This window comes from Penicillium angulare (genome assembly GCF_028827245.1).
Source record: "Penicillium angulare strain IBT 27051 chromosome Unknown utg000012l_segment0_segment0, whole genome shotgun sequence".
Classification (NCBI taxonomy): Eukaryota; Fungi; Ascomycota; class Eurotiomycetes; order Eurotiales; family Aspergillaceae; genus Penicillium; species Penicillium angulare.
In genome coordinates, this window is record NW_026623171.1 from 572,176 (window position 1) to 593,482 (window position 21,307).

At 47.6% G+C, this 21,307-nt stretch overlaps 9 protein-coding genes across 9 annotated transcripts; 7 read left to right on the forward strand and 2 right to left on the reverse strand.

Annotated features, from left to right (window-relative positions):
- Positions 1-505: 505 nt before the first annotated feature.
- Positions 506-2,035, forward strand: N7478_012854 (M20 family metallopeptidase; the record flags this gene model as incomplete). The annotated part of the gene is made up of 5 exons (XM_056929064.1): positions 506-601; positions 694-1,079; positions 1,160-1,552; positions 1,614-1,741; positions 1,800-2,035. 5 exons carry the CDS (start codon positions 506-508, stop codon positions 2,033-2,035), a joined length of 1,239 nt encoding a protein of 412 aa, XP_056772426.1.
- A 900-nt stretch (positions 2,036-2,935) lies between these two features.
- On the forward strand, positions 2,936-4,855 carry N7478_012855 (uncharacterized protein; the record flags this gene model as incomplete). Its single annotated transcript, XM_056929065.1, has 4 exons — positions 2,936-3,042; positions 3,099-3,950; positions 4,039-4,345; positions 4,415-4,855. The coding sequence occupies 4 exons, from the start codon at positions 2,936-2,938 to the stop codon at positions 4,853-4,855; spliced, it is 1,707 nt and encodes a 568-aa protein (XP_056772427.1).
- A 1,593-nt stretch (positions 4,856-6,448) lies between these two features.
- Positions 6,449-8,062, forward strand: cbhB (putative 1,4-beta-D-glucan-cellobiohydrolyase; the record flags this gene model as incomplete). Its single annotated transcript, XM_056929066.1, has 1 exon — positions 6,449-8,062. The coding sequence occupies one exon, from the start codon at positions 6,449-6,451 to the stop codon at positions 8,060-8,062; it is 1,614 nt and encodes a 537-aa protein (XP_056772428.1).
- Positions 8,063-9,480: 1,418 nt separating this feature from the next.
- Positions 9,481-10,903, reverse strand: N7478_012857 (uncharacterized protein; the record flags this gene model as incomplete). Its single annotated transcript, XM_056929067.1, has 2 exons — positions 9,481-10,615; positions 10,716-10,903. 2 exons carry the CDS (start codon positions 10,901-10,903, stop codon positions 9,481-9,483), a joined length of 1,323 nt encoding a protein of 440 aa, XP_056772429.1.
- Positions 10,904-13,370: 2,467 nt separating this feature from the next.
- Positions 13,371-14,312, reverse strand: N7478_012858 (putative catechol dioxygenase; the record flags this gene model as incomplete). Its single annotated transcript, XM_056929068.1, has 1 exon — positions 13,371-14,312. The coding sequence occupies one exon, from the start codon at positions 14,310-14,312 to the stop codon at positions 13,371-13,373; it is 942 nt and encodes a 313-aa protein (XP_056772430.1).
- A 655-nt stretch (positions 14,313-14,967) lies between these two features.
- N7478_012859 (lactonase family protein) lies at positions 14,968-16,229 on the forward strand (the record flags this gene model as incomplete). Its single annotated transcript, XM_056929069.1, has 3 exons — positions 14,968-15,220; positions 15,313-15,786; positions 15,874-16,229. 3 exons carry the CDS (start codon positions 14,968-14,970, stop codon positions 16,227-16,229), a joined length of 1,083 nt encoding a protein of 360 aa, XP_056772431.1.
- A 494-nt stretch (positions 16,230-16,723) lies between these two features.
- N7478_012860 (putative alpha/beta hydrolase) lies at positions 16,724-18,385 on the forward strand (the record flags this gene model as incomplete). Its single annotated transcript, XM_056929070.1, has 1 exon — positions 16,724-18,385. The coding sequence occupies one exon, from the start codon at positions 16,724-16,726 to the stop codon at positions 18,383-18,385; it is 1,662 nt and encodes a 553-aa protein (XP_056772432.1).
- A 377-nt stretch (positions 18,386-18,762) lies between these two features.
- Positions 18,763-20,147, forward strand: sitA (TOR signaling pathway phosphatase SitA; the record flags this gene model as incomplete). Its single annotated transcript, XM_056929071.1, has 4 exons — positions 18,763-18,916; positions 18,976-19,372; positions 19,445-19,776; positions 19,858-20,147. 4 exons carry the CDS (start codon positions 18,763-18,765, stop codon positions 20,145-20,147), a joined length of 1,173 nt encoding a protein of 390 aa, XP_056772433.1.
- A 510-nt stretch (positions 20,148-20,657) lies between these two features.
- N7478_012862 (NUDIX hydrolase) lies at positions 20,658-21,278 on the forward strand (the record flags this gene model as incomplete). The annotated part of the gene is made up of 1 exon (XM_056929072.1): positions 20,658-21,278. The coding sequence occupies one exon, from the start codon at positions 20,658-20,660 to the stop codon at positions 21,276-21,278; it is 621 nt and encodes a 206-aa protein (XP_056772434.1).
- Positions 21,279-21,307: the final 29 nt, after the last annotated feature.

Consider the following 21,307-nt stretch of genomic DNA (forward strand, 5'->3'; position numbering starts at 1 on the left):
CCCACTTTTCCTATCAAAGGACGTCCATGTAATCAGACATCACGGAGATTCTCCACGACGACCAACGAGATAAGGGCCCATAGTAATCCCACGGTGGCCAGGTTTACCCCACAGATGCAATCGCGGGGATACGACCCACTTGATTGCCGACCAAGGGGCTGAGCACGTCTCGCCTTCCTTAGCTCCCCAAACGCAGAAGAGTGGACATCCTCATTACGCCATCCTATTGAGACGATAACGAGGAAATAAGTTGAATGCCCTTTATCGGTTGTTTTCTTGTCGGGTATTTTTTTTTCGGATGTCGGCAAACTTCTTGGCGACATCCTAATCCCGTTGGCTTAGTAGTATTAGTGATATGACATACTTCGGGTTTGACGCAAGTCGCAATTTCCCCTCCTCTTTCCACCCAATTCTATTATAACAACCCATGCCCCGCTCTGTGAAAAGGACATCGCAGTTAACCCATTGTTATATTTTGTCGTGCATCAGAATCAACCCCGGCAAAATGACTATTTCGAGCCACCAAACAAGTGATGTGCGAGCATATGTAGATGATCTGTTGGGAACGCTACAAGAATCGCTATGGAAGGTAAACCATGAGGTAAGTTCTACTTCCAATTCATATACATAATAAAAGGACTTCTTGTTCATTCTTCCGGATGGCTCGCTAAAACCTTTGCGGCGTATATTTAGATTTGGTCGAATCCCGAGCTTGCCTATCAAGAACACCACGCACATGATGTTATTTGCGATTTCCTCGAAGCGCAAGAAGGATTCACAGTGACTAGACATGCATATGGTTTAGAAACGTCTTTTGAGGTTACCAGCGGAGCGGGTGGCCGGCTTGTCAATTTTAACGCTGAATATGATGCGCTTCCTGAAATTGGACATGCCTGCGGTCACAACCTCATCGCAACGAGTAGCATTGCTGCTTTTCTGGCGCTTTCTTTCAGCCTACGAAAATATGGCATTCCTGGACGTACCCAACTCTTAGGGACTCCAGCCGAGGAGAATGGTGGAGGAAAGGCCAAGCTCATTGATGCAGGAGCTTATAATAGTGTCGATATTTCACTCATGGCGTATGTTCCATCTTCTATATCTTATATCTATCATCATGATGGCCGTGGGAGAAAATACTAACCAAACCCAACCTTGGAAGTCATCCCGGGGCCAAAAAGATATTCCCAGATCAGGAGGAATCAGATGGAATTGCTGGAACCTTTATGAATGCTCGGAAAAATATACATTGCGAATTCACAGGAAAAAGTGCCCATGCAGGCGCCAATCCATGGGATGGCGTCAATGCCCTTGACGCCCTCGTTGCCTCATATAATAACGTTGCTGTTCTTCGCCAACAGCTTTTACCTGATCAACGAGTGCATTGTGCTTTTACAGACACACCAAAGGTAGCTAATGTGATTCCGCCATTCACTAAAGCATTTTGGCAAGTTCGTAGTCCGACACTGAAAGGGCTCAATGATCTCACCTTGAAGGTGTGCAACTGTATTGAGGCTGGGGCTTTAGCTACTGGATGCCAAGTCACAATTAGAGAGTAAGTCTTCGTACTTTCTCTCTTTTAATGATCTTACTAACCCAGCCTTCTATCACTTCAGAGATGAACTATACAAAGATGTTCGATTGAATGACACCCTTTGTGAGAGATATCAAGTCCATATGGCTTCATATGACCGAAAGGTTTTGAAAAGTCACGAAAAAGTCATGACAGCATCATCTGACATTGGTATGTATTTTCTGACCTAAGACATTTTGTGGAGTATTGGTTTAATATTTTTGGAAAGGCAATGTCAGCTATGTCACTCCTACTTTGCATACAATGTTCGCCATCCCCCTGGCAGTGGACACTTCTCCTCATCATCCTAAATTTACGGCATTGGCGGGAACAACAGAGGCGCATCAAGAGGCAGTTATTGTAGGGAAGACATTGGGTATAATCGGGTATGAAATGATCACTAATGATGAGATGTATGACATGGCTCGCCGGCAATGGCAGGATCAGATTCGCCACGATGATTGAAAATTACTCAACAGAAGTACTCACAGGTGTCTGACCCTCCATTGTGATTTTGGTTGTGCCGACAAGACCTCACCAATGTATTATGTATATATATATACCAACTTAGAGTTAAAAGGGATGCACTTTTCAAGTCTATGATTCCTGGCCATTTGTGACCTCCGTGAGGTAAATCATCGTCAAACCTGTTGAAATCTCGTCACAGAAATATTCATACTATGTAGACACGTAAATAGTAGGTGATAGTTGCCTATTTATTTCCAAATATGTACTATAAACTCGTCATATTTAATACAATGCTTGCTAAAGCGGATGCTTTTGTGTAGCTCCTAACTTGTCCTTAGCTCACTGAGCCCCAACTGAGTACTTGAACTGAATTCCGCTCAAAATGTGATGATTCATGGAATTAAGCTTATTTGAATTGGATTTTATTATACGAAGTGCTCACTTGCTACTGATAATCACGTCTACGAAGCAAATAGCATGGAGCTTGTTGATAATACGTAGTATCGAAATGTATAGACGAATTCAGGGGGTTCAGGGGGTTCAGGGCTTTCGAACTTGAAATGCGCAATTTGTATCTTTTATACCAGAGCTGAACAACTGTATAGAATTTAAAATGGCAAGTGTCACATTTTCTATTTCACAACTGACATAAATTGACGCGCTAATGCATGCAATCAGCATATGCCTGATGCACGAGGTGTCGAGCCCCACATATCGCCTTATCGGTGTTTTCGGGTCTCCAGTTTCCAACTACCGAATCGATGATTCAACTCTCTTTTCCCCACTCCCACATTCTCTTGAATGCCGATGACTGCAGATTCATACAGGTTTTTTGGCTCTTATGAGAGGTGGGGGATTGCGTCTTCATGTCTGGCCGCAACGCGCCACGCTCAAAGAATGGTTGGTTTTTCCTCTATTCCCCTCGATGCCACATTTCTCTGCCGTGTCACTACTAATTCGGCTTTTCACTCCACTCAGGGTGCAGCACTTGTCGCCGGCGCAAGGTAAAATGCGGCGAAGAACGCCCTGTATGCAAGCGCTGCTTAAATCTCCATCTCAGTTGTGAATGGGGAGTTCCAGTAAAGCGCGATCGCAGTGTACAAATTCGCCATCTTCAGCCTGCTCCAGTGCTCCCAGATCAAACGGGTTGGCCGGCCTTGGAGGGTATTGATCTCGCGGTGGGGATCTCACCTGATACACTCCTTGATGGCATGTCTCCGGTATCCTGGCCTGGAGATCCAGTTCCCCTCGAGCTTCCGCGGATGCCTCCGTTCTATCCGTCTAGCGCGCCCGTCCGAATTCACACTCCCCTATATCCACCATTGGGAGGCAATAATGAGATTGCGTGTGCCAATTCTCTCACCCTCACCGATCCTGATCAAAAATACTTCCAATACTTTCCTTCTTCTTCTATCGTTTATTATTATATGAAAGGATGGCACTGGAGCAGCTTTTCTTACCTGTACCAAGGCCCAGCGGCTACAAACAAAGTCATCATGCGAATGATACTAGCCCTGTCTGCCAGCGACATGCATCGCCATGGGCTGGTGGTCAGATCACCTGGTCGACCGACCGCTGAAGATCACGGCAGATACCACTATAGCCTCGCTGTCAAAGAGTTTCGGCAGCTTTTGGAGACACCCCGACGAGAGGTCTCCGTGGATGAATTGGAAATTATATTTGCTACCATGTTCCTCATGGTCACCTATGAATGGCAATTTGGCCATTCTGTCCGCCACTTACAGCTCCATCTACATGGTGTGCGTTCACTTCTTGAATCTCACCCACAATTGTTCCGCATTAAGGACATCAATGAGGTATTCCTAACAGAGGAAGACGACGACTCATCCCCGGAGGACATGGTCGCTTCAAAGGTTTCATTTATACCAGAGCAGTTTTTGCTATGGATGCTGTTAGTTCCCTCTCTTCCTTTTCCCCCTTTGCTTTCCGTTCTATCGTCACTTTCGTTCCGCTGTTCGGTTGATTGACCACATGTCTAGGTACATTGATGCCAGTTGCGGACCCATGGGTCTCTCTGAATCTTTGTTTGATTATGTTCTTCAGTCAAAAAACCCCGCGTTGAATCCAGACCATCTACATAAATGCGCTCGCCTCTGGGGTAGATGCTTCTGGGGCAATCAATATCCCGACCAAGAGGTACTAGATGACATTGAAAACTATCGAGCTTTGGAATTGCTACATGCTGGCTTTAGCTTTCGCTATCGTATTTGGCGAACCCTAGTTGGATCTGGTGCTGAATCTGACACCGCCGAATCACTCTATCGGGATATTGTTTCCACGCGTGATGTAAGCCCTTTTCTCTTTCAACTTCCGCTAATTCTAGAGCTTGAACATTTTCATAGCTAACATCACCAGAAATTCACCGATCTTTTTATCACCGCAAAATTTGCCGGGGCAGTCTCCGCTCGACGAACTCTGAACACCATCTACATGGGCGTATGTACGCTCTACTCGCAAATTCTGCTACATCGACGATTACTCTGCCCAGATGATCCACCGGCGTCTATTCATCGCCAAGCCACTGCTGGAATTATAGACATTACTCGCAAGCAGTTCACAGCCGATCCTCGATTGCTATGGCGTCTACATTGGCCTCTTTTGATGGCACTCATTGAAACAGATAGTACGGAAAATCGTGTATGGCTTCGACAACGATTGTTTGAACTACGTGACTTTCATTCAGAATACGCGTGGGCTAACGAGATGGCCAACCAAATCATGGCTCAGCAGGATTTGAGCGAGGGGGGCTACGTTAATTTTGCCGAGCTTCTGCTCCAGCGATTTCATGTGTCATGATGCTTCTGCGATGCATTTTGTATATCTAGATGTAATAACTATAGACTTATTAATTGGTGGTAGCAATGCCACGTTCCAAACAAATAACAAATAACGTCCTTAAAAGCAGAACTGAATACCCGTTGGCTTCGAGGGCTTCATATTATGATTCCCCAAACGGGGTTCTAGGACGTGAACCTTACTCATCTAACGAAATAATATGTCGTATGAGGACAACTGGAGCTGAAGCTTTGCCCCATAATTAAATCTGAGTTAAATCTTGGGTCTTGACATCATCTATCCAATAAACTTTTCTAGGGATCCACTTTGCGCTGACGTCTCCGGAGGTCGTGCTCTATAAAACAATTTTCTAATATTTTTACCAAAATTGTCCGATTTACAAGATATTATCGAAATGGGAAATTATGAGAAGGGATAAATTGGATTGTTATCCGGAAAACATCCATACGACATGCGTGGGTGGCAATGTGGCATAATTGCATCTATGTTTAATTACCTCGGCATACAGGAACTTCAGCACTTGAGGTATGTCAGGTGTACGGACTGGGGGTGAATTAATAAACCACGTATATAAATGAATATTGGATCAAAATAAGTGACGCTTAATGGAAGTTCCTTAGCACCCAGTATAACGCTTATGACTAGTATTAGAAACTGTGCAAGCAAATTAGGTTCAAGTCGGAGTACCACTCCGTATACATTCCCCTGAGCAATTCCGTTCGGATTATATTACTATCTTTATGAGTTCGTGCGCAAGGAACTCACCGAACGAATACAGAATAGTGGAGAGCGTTTCTATGGTTTCCGAACATGACCTGACCAAGCCTGGAAGCGATATTAAGGACGAGGGCAAAAACGCCCCCGGGTATAATTCGTTCTAGGTATCCAAGTAAAAGATGCGACCTCGGAAGTTGGTCAGTGAAGGTACTTAAATGCATATAGCTATATAGTAACGTACATATGTACTCGTCGCTCAAGCCACTTATTCGTCGGCGTTGGCTGGGATCATCACCCCGCCACGCTAATGCAAGTACCCCAGGCCAGCAGACACTTACGGAGTGGGAATTGCCGGAATTAGCCTGCAGAAACCCAGCTTTTATCCCTTCGTCACGGATATGGGCTCAATTGAGTTCGCTTAATTTAGTACTCGTCAGGTAGTAGCGCCGTGGAATCGCGGGGAGTTTCACAATCATTACGGGACTTGACTGCCAACCTGGTGGACAAGGAACACCTATCACACGACGAGCTTACTCCGGCACCGTATACTGATCTCAACACGGAGCAAAGCCTCCACCGCATTCAAGTCTGATGAAGTGGCTCCTCGGTCTCCGTTGCAGAACCTGATCTCATCTCACTTGTAACGCGTAATGAAGGCCAGGGGTCTACCTCCGTGTCCGCGGAGGCTTCACCACTCTTCTTTTGGTAACAGACACATTGTCACCTATCGGGCCTACAGAATGAGAAAATTGAAGCATTTGAGACTCATACCTGAATGACCCAACTTCCTGGTATATAAGATGGACCTTCGGTCGTTTCAATAATGTATCAAGCTCTTCAATAATTGCACAATTGACTAACTCGATTCATCTTACAATGGCTTCTACATTCGCCTATCAAGTCTACAGAGGTGCGCTTCTATTGTCCGCCTTTATAGGTGTGACTCAGGCACAGCAAGTGGGAACTCTGACTACGGAGACCCATCCATCCTTGACCTGGCAACAGTGTGCAAGTGGCGGAACCTGCACCACCAAAACCGGCTCGGTTGTCGTCGATGCCAATTGGCGCTGGATTCATTCTGTCAGCGGCTCTACGAACTGCTATACTGGCAATACCTGGGATGCAACTCTTTGTCCAGATGATGTGACCTGTGCAACCAACTGTGCGCTTGATGGTGCGGACTACTCGTCCACTTACGGCGTCACCACCAGTGGTAGCGAACTTCGTCTTAATTTCGTTACCAATAACTCCAACGGGAAAAACATTGGGTCTCGTCTGTTTTTGATGGAGGACGACTCGACTTATCAGACCTTTGATCTGCTAAACCAGGAGTTTACCTTCGATGTTGATGTTTCGAATCTGCCATGTGGACTGAACGGCGCTCTCTACTTCGTTTCCATGGACGCTGATGGTGGAATGGCTAGATTCCCTGCAAACAAGGCCGGAGCCAAATACGGCACTGGTTACTGTGACTCACAGTGCCCACGGGATCTGAAATTCATTGACGGTGAGGCCAACTCCGATGGCTGGGTAGCCTCAACAAACAATGCCAACACAGGTCTTGGAAACCATGGGTCCTGCTGCGCAGAGATGGACATTTGGGAGGCCAATTCTGTTTCCAACGCAGTTACTCCTCATCCTTGCGACACTCCAACCCAGACTGAGTGTACTGGCGATGCATGTGGAGGCACATACAGCACTGATCGCTATGCGGGTACTTGTGATCCTGATGGATGCGACTTCAACCCTTACCGCATGGGTAACAAGACTTTCTTCGGTGAAGGCATGACTGTTGATACATCATCCGTCTTCACTGTCGTGACTCAGTTCATTACCGATGACGGCACTTCTTCTGGTACTCTCAGTGAGATCAAGAGACTTTACGTTCAGGACGGGGTCGTTATTTCTCAGTCTGCGTCCACGGTCAGTGGTGTGACTGGCAACAGTATCACCACCGATTTCTGCACTGCTCAAAAGGCTGCCTTCGGTGGTGAAGACACTTTCACTCAGCACGGAGGTCTCGCTGGAATGGGTGCTGCCCTTGCCGATGGTATGGTTCTAGTCCTGAGTCTTTGGGATGATTACTATGCCGATATGCTTTGGCTTGACAGCATATACCCAACAAATGATACTTCTACCACCCCCGGCGCTGCCCGTGGTAGCTGTGACATCTCATCTGGAGTTCCTGCTACCATTGAGAGCTCAGACTCAAGTGCTTATGTCCTCTACTCAAACATCAAGGTCGGTCCGATCGGTTCTACCTATTCGTCGGGTAGCTCCAGCTCTGGCACAACAACCTCTTCCGCAAGTAAGACCACAACTACAAGCAAGACCTCAACTACAAGCAAGACCACAACTTCAACGAGCTCCAGCACTACGGGTGCTGCACACTATGCTCAATGCGGCGGATCTGGATGGACTGGTGCGACCACATGTGCCAGCCCTTACACCTGCACTGCACAGAACGCCTACTATTCTCAGTGCCTATAGTCTCCCTCGTGTCATGAGGGGATATTCTAAGCGAGATTGGACAAAGTGTGGATTTTGATGGGAATATTTGAACAAATCTTTGGGGATTACTAGTTAGATAGTTCAATACTGACAATAGTCCATCTCAATTCTACATTTATTATCATTATCACCAGGTCCACATGATCCTTTAATCTGAAAGAAATAAATACGAGGAAGTGTTCAAATGTGGCTTGCATTAATATACCGAAAAGGAAGCAAAGCGGATCAGCACTAATATCCTGTCATGTAACATTCAATACGGTCTAACGATGTGGCTTCGGCAGTATCCTGATCTGAATCATGTGGCGTTTTACGCGCTGCAGAATACCCCATTTTCGAGGGGTTGCAGAACTCATGTGCGGAGGATTCTCCGAGGGACTCAACTCAGCTAAGCACGAGTCTCTTATTTCCTTGAATGGGAACGAGGAACTTGATGAGCATTAAACCTCAGCCTTTAGCCATGCGAAACGCAATGAAACAAGCCACACATTATTGGCCATACGCATTCCCCTTCTCTTTGATTCTATTATGCATTTAGTAAGATTTTCAAAGGTAAGATCCTTCTTCAAATTTCCGTTCTTTAAATTACATTTTGTAGGATCCAACCCTTGTGCACATCAACTTGTACAAATAAGCACCCTCATCGGTACAATAAATTCTGTCCCCTACAATTCTTCTTCCTCGATGTGACCTCATTCGATGCAGATTTGGGCTTCGCGATAAAATAATCTCAGATTTAGCAACCAGCTTAATAGCGGCTCTCCCCTCGGTACCTAGTGTAGTAAAAACTTCCTCCACCCAATCAGAAGTGACCCTTACGGTCGCGGATTCATAACCCTTTTTGTTTCTTGCAGTTATATAGCATCGCGTTGCGATTAGTTCTACAGAATACACACTCCTGACACTCCTTCGATCACGTCCTGCGATTCTGATTTCTCTGATTTCCTGCGTGGACTGGGGAAAGATATTGATGTTTTGCTGTGGGTTTTTCTGACTAGTATTCCGATACAGGCCTATTTCCCTTCTTCACTAGGTAGATATACGTACTAGATTTTTCCTGACGGGTGGGGCTTACCTCATTTGGTGCTCGCCGCTTTAATGAGGTCGCTCAGGCTCAGGCTTACTGAGTAGTTTTTAGCCTGGGCTTAAGGCTCACTGAGCTGCTCCTATCCATCATGTGATAAATTAGTGAGCAATCAGTAAGCACTCGGTAAGTGTGGTTATAATCTATAGTTGACTTATCTTATTAATTATTTAGAGGTATCGATTTAATACCTAGTCTACTACACCTAAAGTAGTATCAGATCTCCACAGTATTGATCGTTTTTCTATCTACAATTTGATAGTCCTACTGTAGTATCACCGCATATTCTCAATAAGCAAGTAGTATGAATCCCTTAGTACTCCCTCGGCTGCAGCTCAAAAGTGAACTGCTTCGAAACAGGTGACACCTTCCAGCGTGCAAAGAGCTGCGCATTCTCCACAAGAATCTGCCGCAGCATCTTCCCCCTCTCCTCTGCACCAGGCCACACGCCCTGCCATTCGCGTACATACGGTTCCATGATCCCCAAGGCCTCACTGGCCCACCTCTCTGCCCTCTCCTTGCCAATCCTCCCCTTCTGCACCATCCGCCTCTCTAGAACCCCTAGGAACCGCTCCCTCTCCTGCCCATCCTTCACCGCAGCCTGCATGACCGCTAGAAGTATATGTGACCGGATTGACAAGTCCAACTCATCCATCTCGATTCCTTGGAGTCCTAATTCAACTGTCTCCTCCACCGCAACAGCGGCTAGAAACTGTACTTCTTCCTCACTCCCGACCTCCTCCTCCCACCCCCTTAACCGCGCTTGTGCTCCAATCCCTCCATCCGGCAACCCACACCATATCACTGGCTCCGACTGGCTATCTCCCTCGATAACCTCTTGCCCCAATACCTGTGCGAGGTACTCTGCTTCTAACCCTTGTATATCATACCTTCCCTGCGCGACAGATCTCCCAAAGTTATTAAACCCCCATACCTGGCGAGTGGCTGTGGCCACGCGAGATGGGGATAGATCAGGAGTAAAATAGTCAAGCCAGAAGCGCGCATGTGATTCGGAATAGGGTAGTGCGCTAGGGTAGGCCGTATGCTGGCGTATCATAGTTGCCTCCAGCGTGCTAAGGGCTATTGCAGTAAGAGTCGCAAATGGCAGAAAGGGATGCTTAACGCGCGTGCACCCGACAGTGTAGGCCCAACGGGGGAGTTTCAGGACATTATGATGTATCGATGACGGACTATGGCGCGGCTGGCATAGTGGGGAGGAGGAGTCGGGGAGGTCCTGGAGGTCGGGCAAGCGGTAGAAGCGCGCCGTGGTGGGCTGAGTCAGGAGGGGTGTAGAATAGTAGGATCTCCAGACGGAGGAGTACAGGAAGTTGGGGTGGGCCGTGTAAAAGGCAGAGAAATTAGAGAAGGAGGGGAATTCATCTTCCAGTTGGGAGGAATAGCGGTAGAGGGCCGCTGCTAGTTGTGCGAGGTAGAATACATCCAGGGAACTGTTATTTATTCAAGTTGTTGATATATACTAGTAAGTACTATTACTAGTAGGGATTCAAATGTTGTTCATAGTACTACTAGTAGTATGAAATAGCTTACCGATTAAAGCGTAAATCGCCCTTACCAAAGGACAAGCCACGTGTGTGTAGCTTCTCTACAACATCGAATACTCCATTGCCGTCCCATAGCTCCTCGTGGTAGATGAATGCGATCCGCAAGACATCCTCATGGCAGGTCACTGGCACGATACCGCCTTCAAAATTGGCGAGGAATTCTTCAGCGCTCATTGTTCCGAAAATGGGCCAATGGTACAGGCGGCAAGAAGGAAATAGTGGGAATTGGGGAAGAGAATACGAATTTCAGATCTTGAGTTAGGATGGATCGTGACTGGGATCGGGATGTGTACTTGGAGTAGTTGATGCTTTTATACACTAGTGTATTCGCTTGCTAAGAAAACACAAGCACGTGACTCTACCTATATGGCAGTCACAAGTGCCTGGAATGCCACGTGTGTGTTGAAGGGGCATCTACTTATATACAAGGCAGGTTAACTATCTAGGCTACCTAGTACTACTGGTACCTACTAGTACCACCTAGAGCCTAGATAGGTAGTATTAGCCCTAGAGGTAGTGCTCCAATACCATAAATGTACCACTGGCATAGGTATTGTTGGAATGCAGCAGAATACTAGGTAGATACCCGGATACTGTAAGGATAACTAGTTATCACCTGCCCAGCGCAGCTTGTACTAGTAGAATATGCAATGTTCTGCAAAGATTGGTTATCTATGCTATTGATTAGAGCCTCCAACTATTTACTTAAATTGCCAACTTGAATTATATACTACTGATATGTAGGGGCCTATTATTAGCAGTCCAAGCCTAGTGAAGTTCTATTGGTGCACCTGTAATAGTAAGACCCACTTCGCCTATGCAGTACTGTACTTAGGCACCCCATGAAGCCATTTAGAGCCACATACCTAGCCACATATCTAGTCATTCGGATTCTATATCCGTCACTCAAGCCATATATGTATATAAATTCACAACTGGCCCCACTTTATCCATTGAGTAAACTGCTTTTGTGGGGATGATGTAGTCTCCTCAAACGACCAAGAACTGTTAGCTACTCAATGCGTACCTTGCCATATAAAAGGGCCTATTGCCCACAGTCCGGCCCCCAAAAAGCTCCTCATGTATCTTGAACTTGCGGTTTCTTGTGCTCTGCTAATGTTGCCTCCATGTTTTCTTCGCCTTACATGCCGCCAATTCTACTTCTATGCTAACCTGCCTATTCGCGTTTTGTGTCCTGGAAATGCCGGCTTGCTCTACTGCTTGGTTCGTTGGGCCCATTGCATTGATCATATTTTAATGATCCCAGAATATCTTAAGGGTCCAATGGGTGATCAAATTCAAGGATGCTTCCAAGCACTTCGAACTCATGCTGGCAGGGTGGATCATTGATCTGGATACCTGTAAACTAATCATGATCTATGACTATTTGCATAGAAACGGTCTGCATATCTCGAATTTGTCACAGATAGAGCATGTCTTGTTTGTTTTTATGGCAAAAAATCGACAGCTTCAAATTCGCTATTCCGCTGGTCATGGCGCCATCTACCCCGGCATCACAGAAAATCCTCACAACCGGTCGGGAATGTGGGCTGCCGTCTTACACTATTGTGGGTAATTACTTATCCGCCAGTGTGGGGAAACGCTTCTCCGCCCAGTGTGGCGGATGCCGAAGCGGCCGCGCGGGGAAGCAGAAAGTGCCGTCTGGACACTGCAAAGCGATTCTCCGAGAGTCATCAATATGCAAAACAATAAGCTTATCCCATGATTTACTAATCCATTTGGGAGCTTTCGGTGTAGAAGCATATTCCAAGGAAAACTAGTCTAAAGTTTCGATAGGCTGTGCCAATGCTAATACAACATATTTCCCTGAAGGTTCCCGGTCATAGAGCCATATTAGGCACATTTGCAGGTTTCTACTAGGAAGCGCTTTTGCTGTATCTTACTGCTATAGCTTGGGCTGGATGTTTTATGTATAGTGTATTCATAGATGTTCCAACAAATCTCAGTACCTATACAACGTTCGGGCAGTTGCCGGTCGTTAACATACAGTGTGTCGTGCCAACTCCTCGAAGTTTTTATCTTAAACTTCAAGTGCTTACCTATAGAAATTTTTGCCCCAATTGGAAAAAAGTACATTAATTGATTCGAAGATATATAAGTATCTCAAGTACATAAGCTTGTAATGCTCAAGTTTCTACAATCTCAAGTTTGCATATTAGACAATATAACTATCAGTACGAACTTGAAGTATAAAGTACACTATGCAGCTCTGAAGCCCAGTCGTTAAGGCTGAAGGTGCACAGCCACCTACGGGGGGCCAAACGTTCCTACTTCAGGTCCAGCCCAGTTCTGAATAGATCTGCACCCGGAGATCTAATCAATCGTCCAATGCATGAGTGGGGGTGGGCTAGACCATTGCACGTCGCGTGGGATTGTACTTAGTTTGGCTTAGTTGATATGTGGCTTAGGCCACCTATTATTGCTTATTACACTGTGTACCTATCAAAAAGCTTGGAAGATATTATCAAAGTGTGGTAAATTCATCCATATTTATATCAATTGGAAGGTGTAAAGTACACAAAATTTGAACATAAGACATGAGTAATAACAAAACAAATTAAAGTCGCTAAAATCGCAAATGCAATGCCAGGTTGTTTTTCAGTTCATAAAGCTGTCCCGCTTACAGGGAAGACTTGGCCTCTTTTTGGCTGCGCTCGAAGGAGGAGACAGGGGGAGCGGAGTTGGGGTTGGGGTGGTGCTTCTTCAGGGCCATGGTGACGTTGTACTCCAGGTCAAGAGTGGCCTTGGGGTCATCTGTCTTAGGCTTGAACTCAACAACGAGGTCATCCTTGACAGCGAAAACGGAGTCGATGTCAAGGTAGGGGTCGGTGCTGGGGTACAGCTGGTTGATGATGGTAGCGTAATCGGGGTGGGTGACCATCAGGTGGATGTGAGCGGGACGGAAGGGAGAGCGATCCATAACGTTCAACAGAACACCAGCGGGACCGTCGGTAGGCAGAGAGTAGGCAGTGGGGTGGTAGCAGTACCAGTAGTATTCACCCTTCTCGTTGGTGCGGAACTTGCCGCGCAGGTTGTTCTCGGTCTGCGCGGGGTCCTGGAAATCGTAGAGAGCGTTGGCAGAAGCTTGCCAGATGTCGAGCACAGCGTTCTGGATAGGAGCGCCAGTCTCCATGTCCTTGATAACACCGTGCATGAGGGTGACCTGGCCCTTGGAGTGAGGGTTCTGGATAATGCTGTCACCAAGGGCACGGAAAGGTGCGTTGGGAGACCAGAAGGGACCCAGAATGACGTTGGAGGTTGGGGAGAGACCCTGCTCAGTAACGATCTTGTTGGCGATCTCGTCAACCAGAGACTCGAGACCGATCACATCACAAATACGGTGACCCTCGTTACGGATAGGAGTGCTGATGGCACCAATGGAGTTGATGAACTCAACACCCATCATCCACTCGGCGGGGGTGAGCTCAACCTCACGAGCAAAGTCGTGGATGTGGCGGATAAGGCAGCCAATGATCTCTTTGGCACGAGGAGGGGTCTTGGGACCCATGGCGTTAACCACATAGGGGGTGAAGTTAGGGTTCCAGCGGTGTTCCTCAGGCATGTTGGCGGGGTGTGTGTTGTAGATGGTAGATAAAAGGGTGGCGTATAGAGTATGTAGAGTATACTTGGAGCGTTGGAATGATGGGATGGGATGAATAGAAAAAAAAAAAAAAGTAGATGAAAGGGCAGTGCGGACCCTTTATAATTTTTTTTCCACCCAAGGTTCTTTTCGTGTTAACTAACAAGAATAACTCAGCAAAAATCTACCCCGGATGACCATTTCGGCCCATTCCAGAGATCAACCCCGGACCGCACGGTCGGCAATGGGCGGAGGAGCACATAATCTACGAATCGGCAGCAACGACACCACAACTCCCGTTCTCCGGGATTGCATTTTCCACAGTGCCGACTCGCCACTGTCAACCAAACCTTGGAATCACCTGTGGAATCTGCTTAACTCAATGATCAAATCAGCCACTCAAATCGATTCTTTCTATTCCAGGTAATCCGCAACGAGCGGTTATGTCTGGTGCCGCCTTTTGCTGCCGGGTCATGGACCCCCACATCTGGATAAGACTTCTGCGGGCGCGTGTATATTCTGTATCTTCAACTCGGTAGCTAGAAATCGTATGATCCGTTCGACATTATTCTCTCGGGCACCTGCCTTCTATACCCGATCAGCTATTCGTTCGTTCACTAGCACTCCAGCCACCAACATGAAGCACCACTTGATGATTGGGACGTGGACCGCCCCCGGGCGCATCTACACTGTCCAGTTCGATGATGAGGCTCTGACTCTGGATCTGGTCAAGAAGACCGACATCCCAGAAGCTGAGCCTATCTCATGGATGACCTTTTCTCATGATAAGAAGGCCATCTATGGCGCCGCCATGAAGAAGTGGAACAGCTTCGCTGTTAACAGCCCCACGGAAATTGTTCATCAGGCATCACACCCCGTCGCTGGCCACCGTACGTATAGATCAAATGGGCAATTGCAATTGGCATACTTTAAACAATTGTGTTTAAAATCACTGCTAACGTCTACTGTTTCTCCTTATTAGCCCTGGCCCCCAGCAGCGAGACCAACACCCGCGCCATTTTCGTGCTTGCGGCTCACAAGCCCCCCTACAATGTGTACGGAAACCCATTCTACAAGTATGCGGGCTACGGCAACGTCTTCTCAGTCAAGCCCGACGGTGCTCTAGATGCCAATGTGCAGAATTACGAGTATCAAGAGAACACCGGTATCCACGGAATGGTCTTCGACCCTACTGAGACATACTTGTACTCAGCCGATCTGACAGCAAACAAGATCTGGACACATAAGAAGGATGCGCAAACCGGTCAACTGGAGCTTATTGACTGTTTAGAAGCTCCAGCCCCTGGTGATCACCCACGCTGGGTAGAGATGCACCACAGTGGAAAGTATCTCTATGTGCTGATGGAGGCTGGCAACCGCTTGGGAGTCTACGTGATCGATGAGCGCACTCACAAGCCTGTCTTCACTCACATTACGTACCCTCTGCTTCCTTCAGGTTAGTGAAACCTTCTCAGCTACTTGACTGAAACGAAATACCGAGTCATTTCCATGGGATAATCCGTTAATTTCTTTCTCTCTCTAGGTCTCCCACCCCGCAACAAGTACCGCGGTGATGTTACCTTTACCACCCAGAGCGGCGAGTATCTATTTGCAACCACTCGCTCCAACCACTTCGACGTGACGGGATACATTACTGCGTTCAAGCTGGGCCCATCCGGTGAAATTGAGCGCCAGCTCTTTATCAACCCCACTTCGACTAGTGGTGGTCACTCGAACGCGGTCAGCCCTTGCGACTTCACCGACGAGTGGGTTGCCATTTGTGATGACCAGCTGGGCTTCGTTGAGATGTACCGCTGGCGCGATGAGAAGTTGGCGCGTGTGGCGCGTTGTGACATTCCAGAGCAGGGCTTTGGCATGAATGCTATTTGGTACGATTAAACGAAAATCACAGATGCAATTTAAATGCAATCTAAATTATAGAAGCTGGCGAAAGTTCCACGCCACAACAATGAACATCTTGGAGCATAAAAAAGAAATAAACCCTATTTTATTCATTGACCATGTAACTTTATAATTTCAATGGGCAACATTAACTGGAGAAAATAAAATCAAACAAGCCTAACCCCGCTAGAGAACAAATGCCACAAAGAAGAAGAAAGAAAAAAAGAAAATTATCAAATAAGACTTTTTTGGTTCCAAGGTAGAACCGGCAGTGAAAATCGGTTGCGATTTGCTTTCTTCCGCCCAATGAGGGGCAACTGCCGATGACGATGCTGGGGAAGAGAACTAAAAGCCATGATTACTATATGCGATTAATGATGGGGATTCTCGATAATTCATTATCCATTGCTCTTTCTTCCTCCCAATCTCCTCAATATTGAAGTTTTTCGACTTCTTTACATCCCCCTCCATCCAGAAAGTTCCCCGCAATCATGCCAAACACCGGTCTCCTCTACGTGACAATGCAGCCTAAGGGCGCATTGCCCGACACCCAATTCCATGACTGGTATAACACAGAGCATGGACCTTTGCGCCTCCGACTGCCCTTCATTACCAATGGATTCCGATTCCGGGCGACAGACGGTGAGCAGCCCGAGTACGTGGCGCTATACGACATTACCGACATGGACGAGTTAACTCGCAAGACCTATCTGGATCTGCGAACAGACTTGATCAAAACGGAGCGTGAGAAAAACACCATGGCTCAGATTGACGTTGGTCGTAAGCTATATGATTTGGTGGATGAGCGGAGCCAGACCAACTACCGCCCGCTGGAGGACCAAGCCGATACCGATCCCGAGACTCGTGGCAGTGTCATGATTGCTGTCACTACTGTCACCCACCCTGACCCAGAGAAGGAGGCTGAGCACGACCGCTGGTATCGCGAAGAACACTTCGATATGCTTGCCCGCGTGCCGGGATGGCGTCGCAGCCGTCTGTTCCGCACTGCCGCCATTGACTCCGCTGCACCCCGCGAGACCCTCGCCCTGCACGAGTATTCGCCTGTCAACGGATTAGGTGGTGAGCTCCACAAGGCTTCTATGAACACCCAGTGGCGTCAGCGTCTCCAAGATGAAGTTGTTACTTCGAAGTCGCGTCGCGTTTACCAATGGTACTACACCTTCGGACCTGCACCTCGTGAGCTGTCGTCTCTCGCCAACTCGGATGTCATCGGGCCTTGGTCTTCGAATGACGGTCGCACTCGCACTTTCCCCTCATCTACCCGCCCAGCAGTGGAATCCTATATCACCACCAAGGACGGCGTTGAGATTCCCTACCGGTTGGAAGGCAGCACTGACCCCGATGCCCCGGTTGTTGTGCTCAGCAACTCAATCCTGGTAGACTGGAACATCTGGGACCGATTCGTGGATGCTTTCTTCGCCCACAAAGAGAACCAGAAGTACCGTGTTGTACGATACCTCACTCGCGGCCGTCGCTCTGCAAGCGGTGAGCAGCCCGTCAACATTGACGTTCTGGCCTCCGACCTCGACACACTCCTCCAGGCCCTGCGTGTGCCTCCCAAGGCTGCCCGTTTGATCGGTGTCAGCTTGGGTGGTGTCACTGTTCTCAACACATCTCTTCTGTTCCCCGAGCGCATCGCAGCCTTCATCGCCTGTGACACCAACTCTAACGCGCCCGAGTCCAACCGCAAAGCCTGGGGTGACCGCGTTGCCATGGCCGAGCAGGAGGGATCGACCGACCCCGAAACAAAGGAGCCAATCGTCGGTGAGCAGTTGGCCGAGATTACCACTCGTCGCTGGTTTGTTCCAGAGTCCTACGATACTCAGCCCGAGGTCCTGGCGCCAGTCAAGGAAGCTGTGCGCACCAACAGTCTGAAGGGTTTTGCACACAGTGTGCAGGCCTTGTGTGCCTACGATATCCGCGACCGCATGGCTAAAGCCACTGTCCCTGGTCTATTCGTGGCAGGTGCTAATGACGGTGTTCTGCCACAGACCATGCAGAAGATGGCGGCTGATTTGCGCGGCGGCGCGGAGCTTAAGGTCATCGACCGTGCAGGCCATTTGCCCATGGTTGAGCAGCCTGAGGCTTTTGCGGGTGTTGTGACTGAATACCTGAGCAAGATTGATGGTTAAATGAGCAGATTTTGATGGGCTATATTAGATTTAAAAATATTGACATCGGTTCTGTTTCGGTCATTAAAATACATAGCGAATGAGAAATGAATATCTGTTTTGATCACTTTAAATACCCTTGAGTCCAGTAACAAAGAAAACTAAAAAGTAATATCCAGCAACGAACAAACCATGTCCATCGACACTGGCACTGGCACTTGTCACTCTTATTTCTCTCGCGCAGGTGAATCAATCAAAAGGTAAAGACGCGTTCAGGTGCGAGTGTCGTGTGTCTCGCCCGGACGTGCGGTAATCGAGTCCTACCAAGGACGCAAGTTCCCCTCCGCCTCTGCTCTCCGCTCCTCCACAGGTATTACGCTCCTCTAACATCTTTCGTCATGACCGACAACAAGGTCCCTCAGCCAGGACCGGCGAGACTGAAACGCAATGCAGGCCCCGATGAGTGGCTGGAGGCTGCAAAAGATTGCAAATACCTCTCTGAAGCTCACATGAAGCAGCTGTGTGAGATGGTCAAAGAGTATATGATGGAGGGTAAGGACCAGTTTCTAGACAATTTACACATTGACCAATATACTGAGATCGATCTTTAGAATCAAATATACAGCCCGTTTCTACTCCGGTCACCGTCTGCGGCGATATTCATGGCCAGTTTTACGACCTTCTCGAGCTCTTCCGGGTCTCTGGTGGGATGCCCGATGGCACAGAACCCGACGCTCCCCAAACGTCACCCATCACTTCTGCCGACATTGAGCCTCCTTCCGAAATCACAGATCCAAAACTCAGAAAGAAACTACGTGGCCCCAATAACAACTCTCAAGAAGATGATGAGGAGGATTCTGAACTGAGTGAAACCACAGGAGCTCGGTCGACAAGTCCAACATCGAATGACGTCCAGGTTAACCGCAATTTTGTCTTTTTGGGGGATTATGTCGATCGTGGATATTTCAGTTTGGAGACTTTGACCTTATTGCTGTGTTTAAAGGCCAAGTGAGTGTAACTTTCGAAATGTCCTATACAAAAATGACGGAGAGTGGCTAATACTTCGCTCGAACCCATTAGGTACCCCGATCGAGTCACTTTGGTGCGCGGAAATCACGAATCCCGACAAATCACACAAGTATACGGCTTTTACGAAGAATGTTTCCAAAAATACGGCAGTGCTTCAGTGTGGAAGGCTTGCTGTCAGGTCTTTGACTTTATGACACTGGGCGCCATCATTGATGGCAAGGTTTTGTGTGTACACGGTGGTTTAAGTCCAGAAATTCGCACCCTAGACCAAGTGCGAGTAGTTGCCCGTGCGCAGGAAATTCCTCACGAGGGTGCTTTCTGTGACCTGGTCTGGTCGGACCCCGACGACGTTGAGACTTGGGCCGTCAGTCCTCGCGGAGCAGGTAAGCGCATTCCATTCTTTTCTCGACAAGAATTACGAGAAAGTTACAAGTGACTGACGAAATATTGTGCTCTGCTCTTAGGTTGGCTTTTTGGTGATCGTGTCGCCGATGAGTTCTGTCACGTAAACGATCTCTCCTTGATTGCTCGCGCGCATCAGTTGGTGAACGAAGGATATAAATACCATTTTGCGAACCAGAATGTGGTCACGGTCTGGAGTGCTCCGAACTACTGTTACCGATGCGGTAATCTTGCATCGGTCTGTGAAATTGGCGAGGATCTCAAACCATCATTCAAGCTTTTTAGTGCTGTGAGCGACGACCAACGGCATATGCCGAATTCGCGGCCAGGCCGCAGCGAGTACTTCCTGTAACATGTCAGCTATATTTGCACCGGCGCAGGCGTTCGGAGATTGGGCCTTGGTTTATTGCGAAGAGGAGGAGCATTGCCATAATGATCTTAGAAACGAAATGAATGATATGTCTATATTCATCCAAATAGTTGCTTTGTCCTTGTATCACTTATTACGTACATATTTGGGTAGGGCATAGTACGTATGTTATTCAAGTTTTTTTCCAGACTTCCAAGGCGCTCTCTTTGAAGAGGTTTGAAGCTCATCCATGCGACCCTGGATGAATTGACGATCATATGGCTCCATATATTATAAACAATCCTCTAACGTAGCCAGAGATACCCCCTCGAGAAATTCCGAGGAGGTGCTTATTGTCATTCAAGTTCGACTAGTTATTAACTTATACGAGGGGTGAGTCAACAAACCTAAACCTTACATAGAATAGCAGCATCTTCTTAGTGGGGCAAGATGCTCGAGTTGTTACTCTTCAAGTTTTACCTATCCATCCATCAACCAAACATCCATCCAGCCATGACTTCCTCCTATACAGTCGCTCCACACCTGGAATATTTCAATGTCCCACTGTCTGATTTCACAGCAGCCCGACCCGAGTTCGAAGCCTTCGGTATTGGCGGCTACATTTTCTCACAGAATGTAAAGCCCACATCCCCACCACGCATCTTACTTCTTCAACGAGCATTAACTGACTCGATGCCCGGATGCTGGGAAGGACCTGGCGGGGCCTCCGAACCCGAAGAAGATAGAACCCTGTTAGATGGGGTAGTACGTGAAGTACTCGAAGAATCAGGGTTGCATGTATCACGAATTGTGGAATTAGTGGCGATTGATAGCTGGGTGCATAAACGGCGTGATGGACAGACGATTCATATTGCAAAGTATTCGTTCATTGTTGATGTGCATGAGGCTTTTCATGAATCGCTCCGTGGAGATTCCCATGTTGTCCATTACGATGAGATTCCTGTTCAGTTGGAGGCTAGCGAGCACCGGGCATTTGCTTGGGCCGTTGAAGAGGATGTACAAGCATCAATGGAGTCTATTACAGGGAAATACAGTCTTCCACTCCCCTCTAGGTGGCATCAGGGGTCTAATATTTTGCGGGCATTTGAATTGTTCAGGAACTTGAAGCAGTGAAGAGCAAGGGAATGATTCTGGATGTTCAT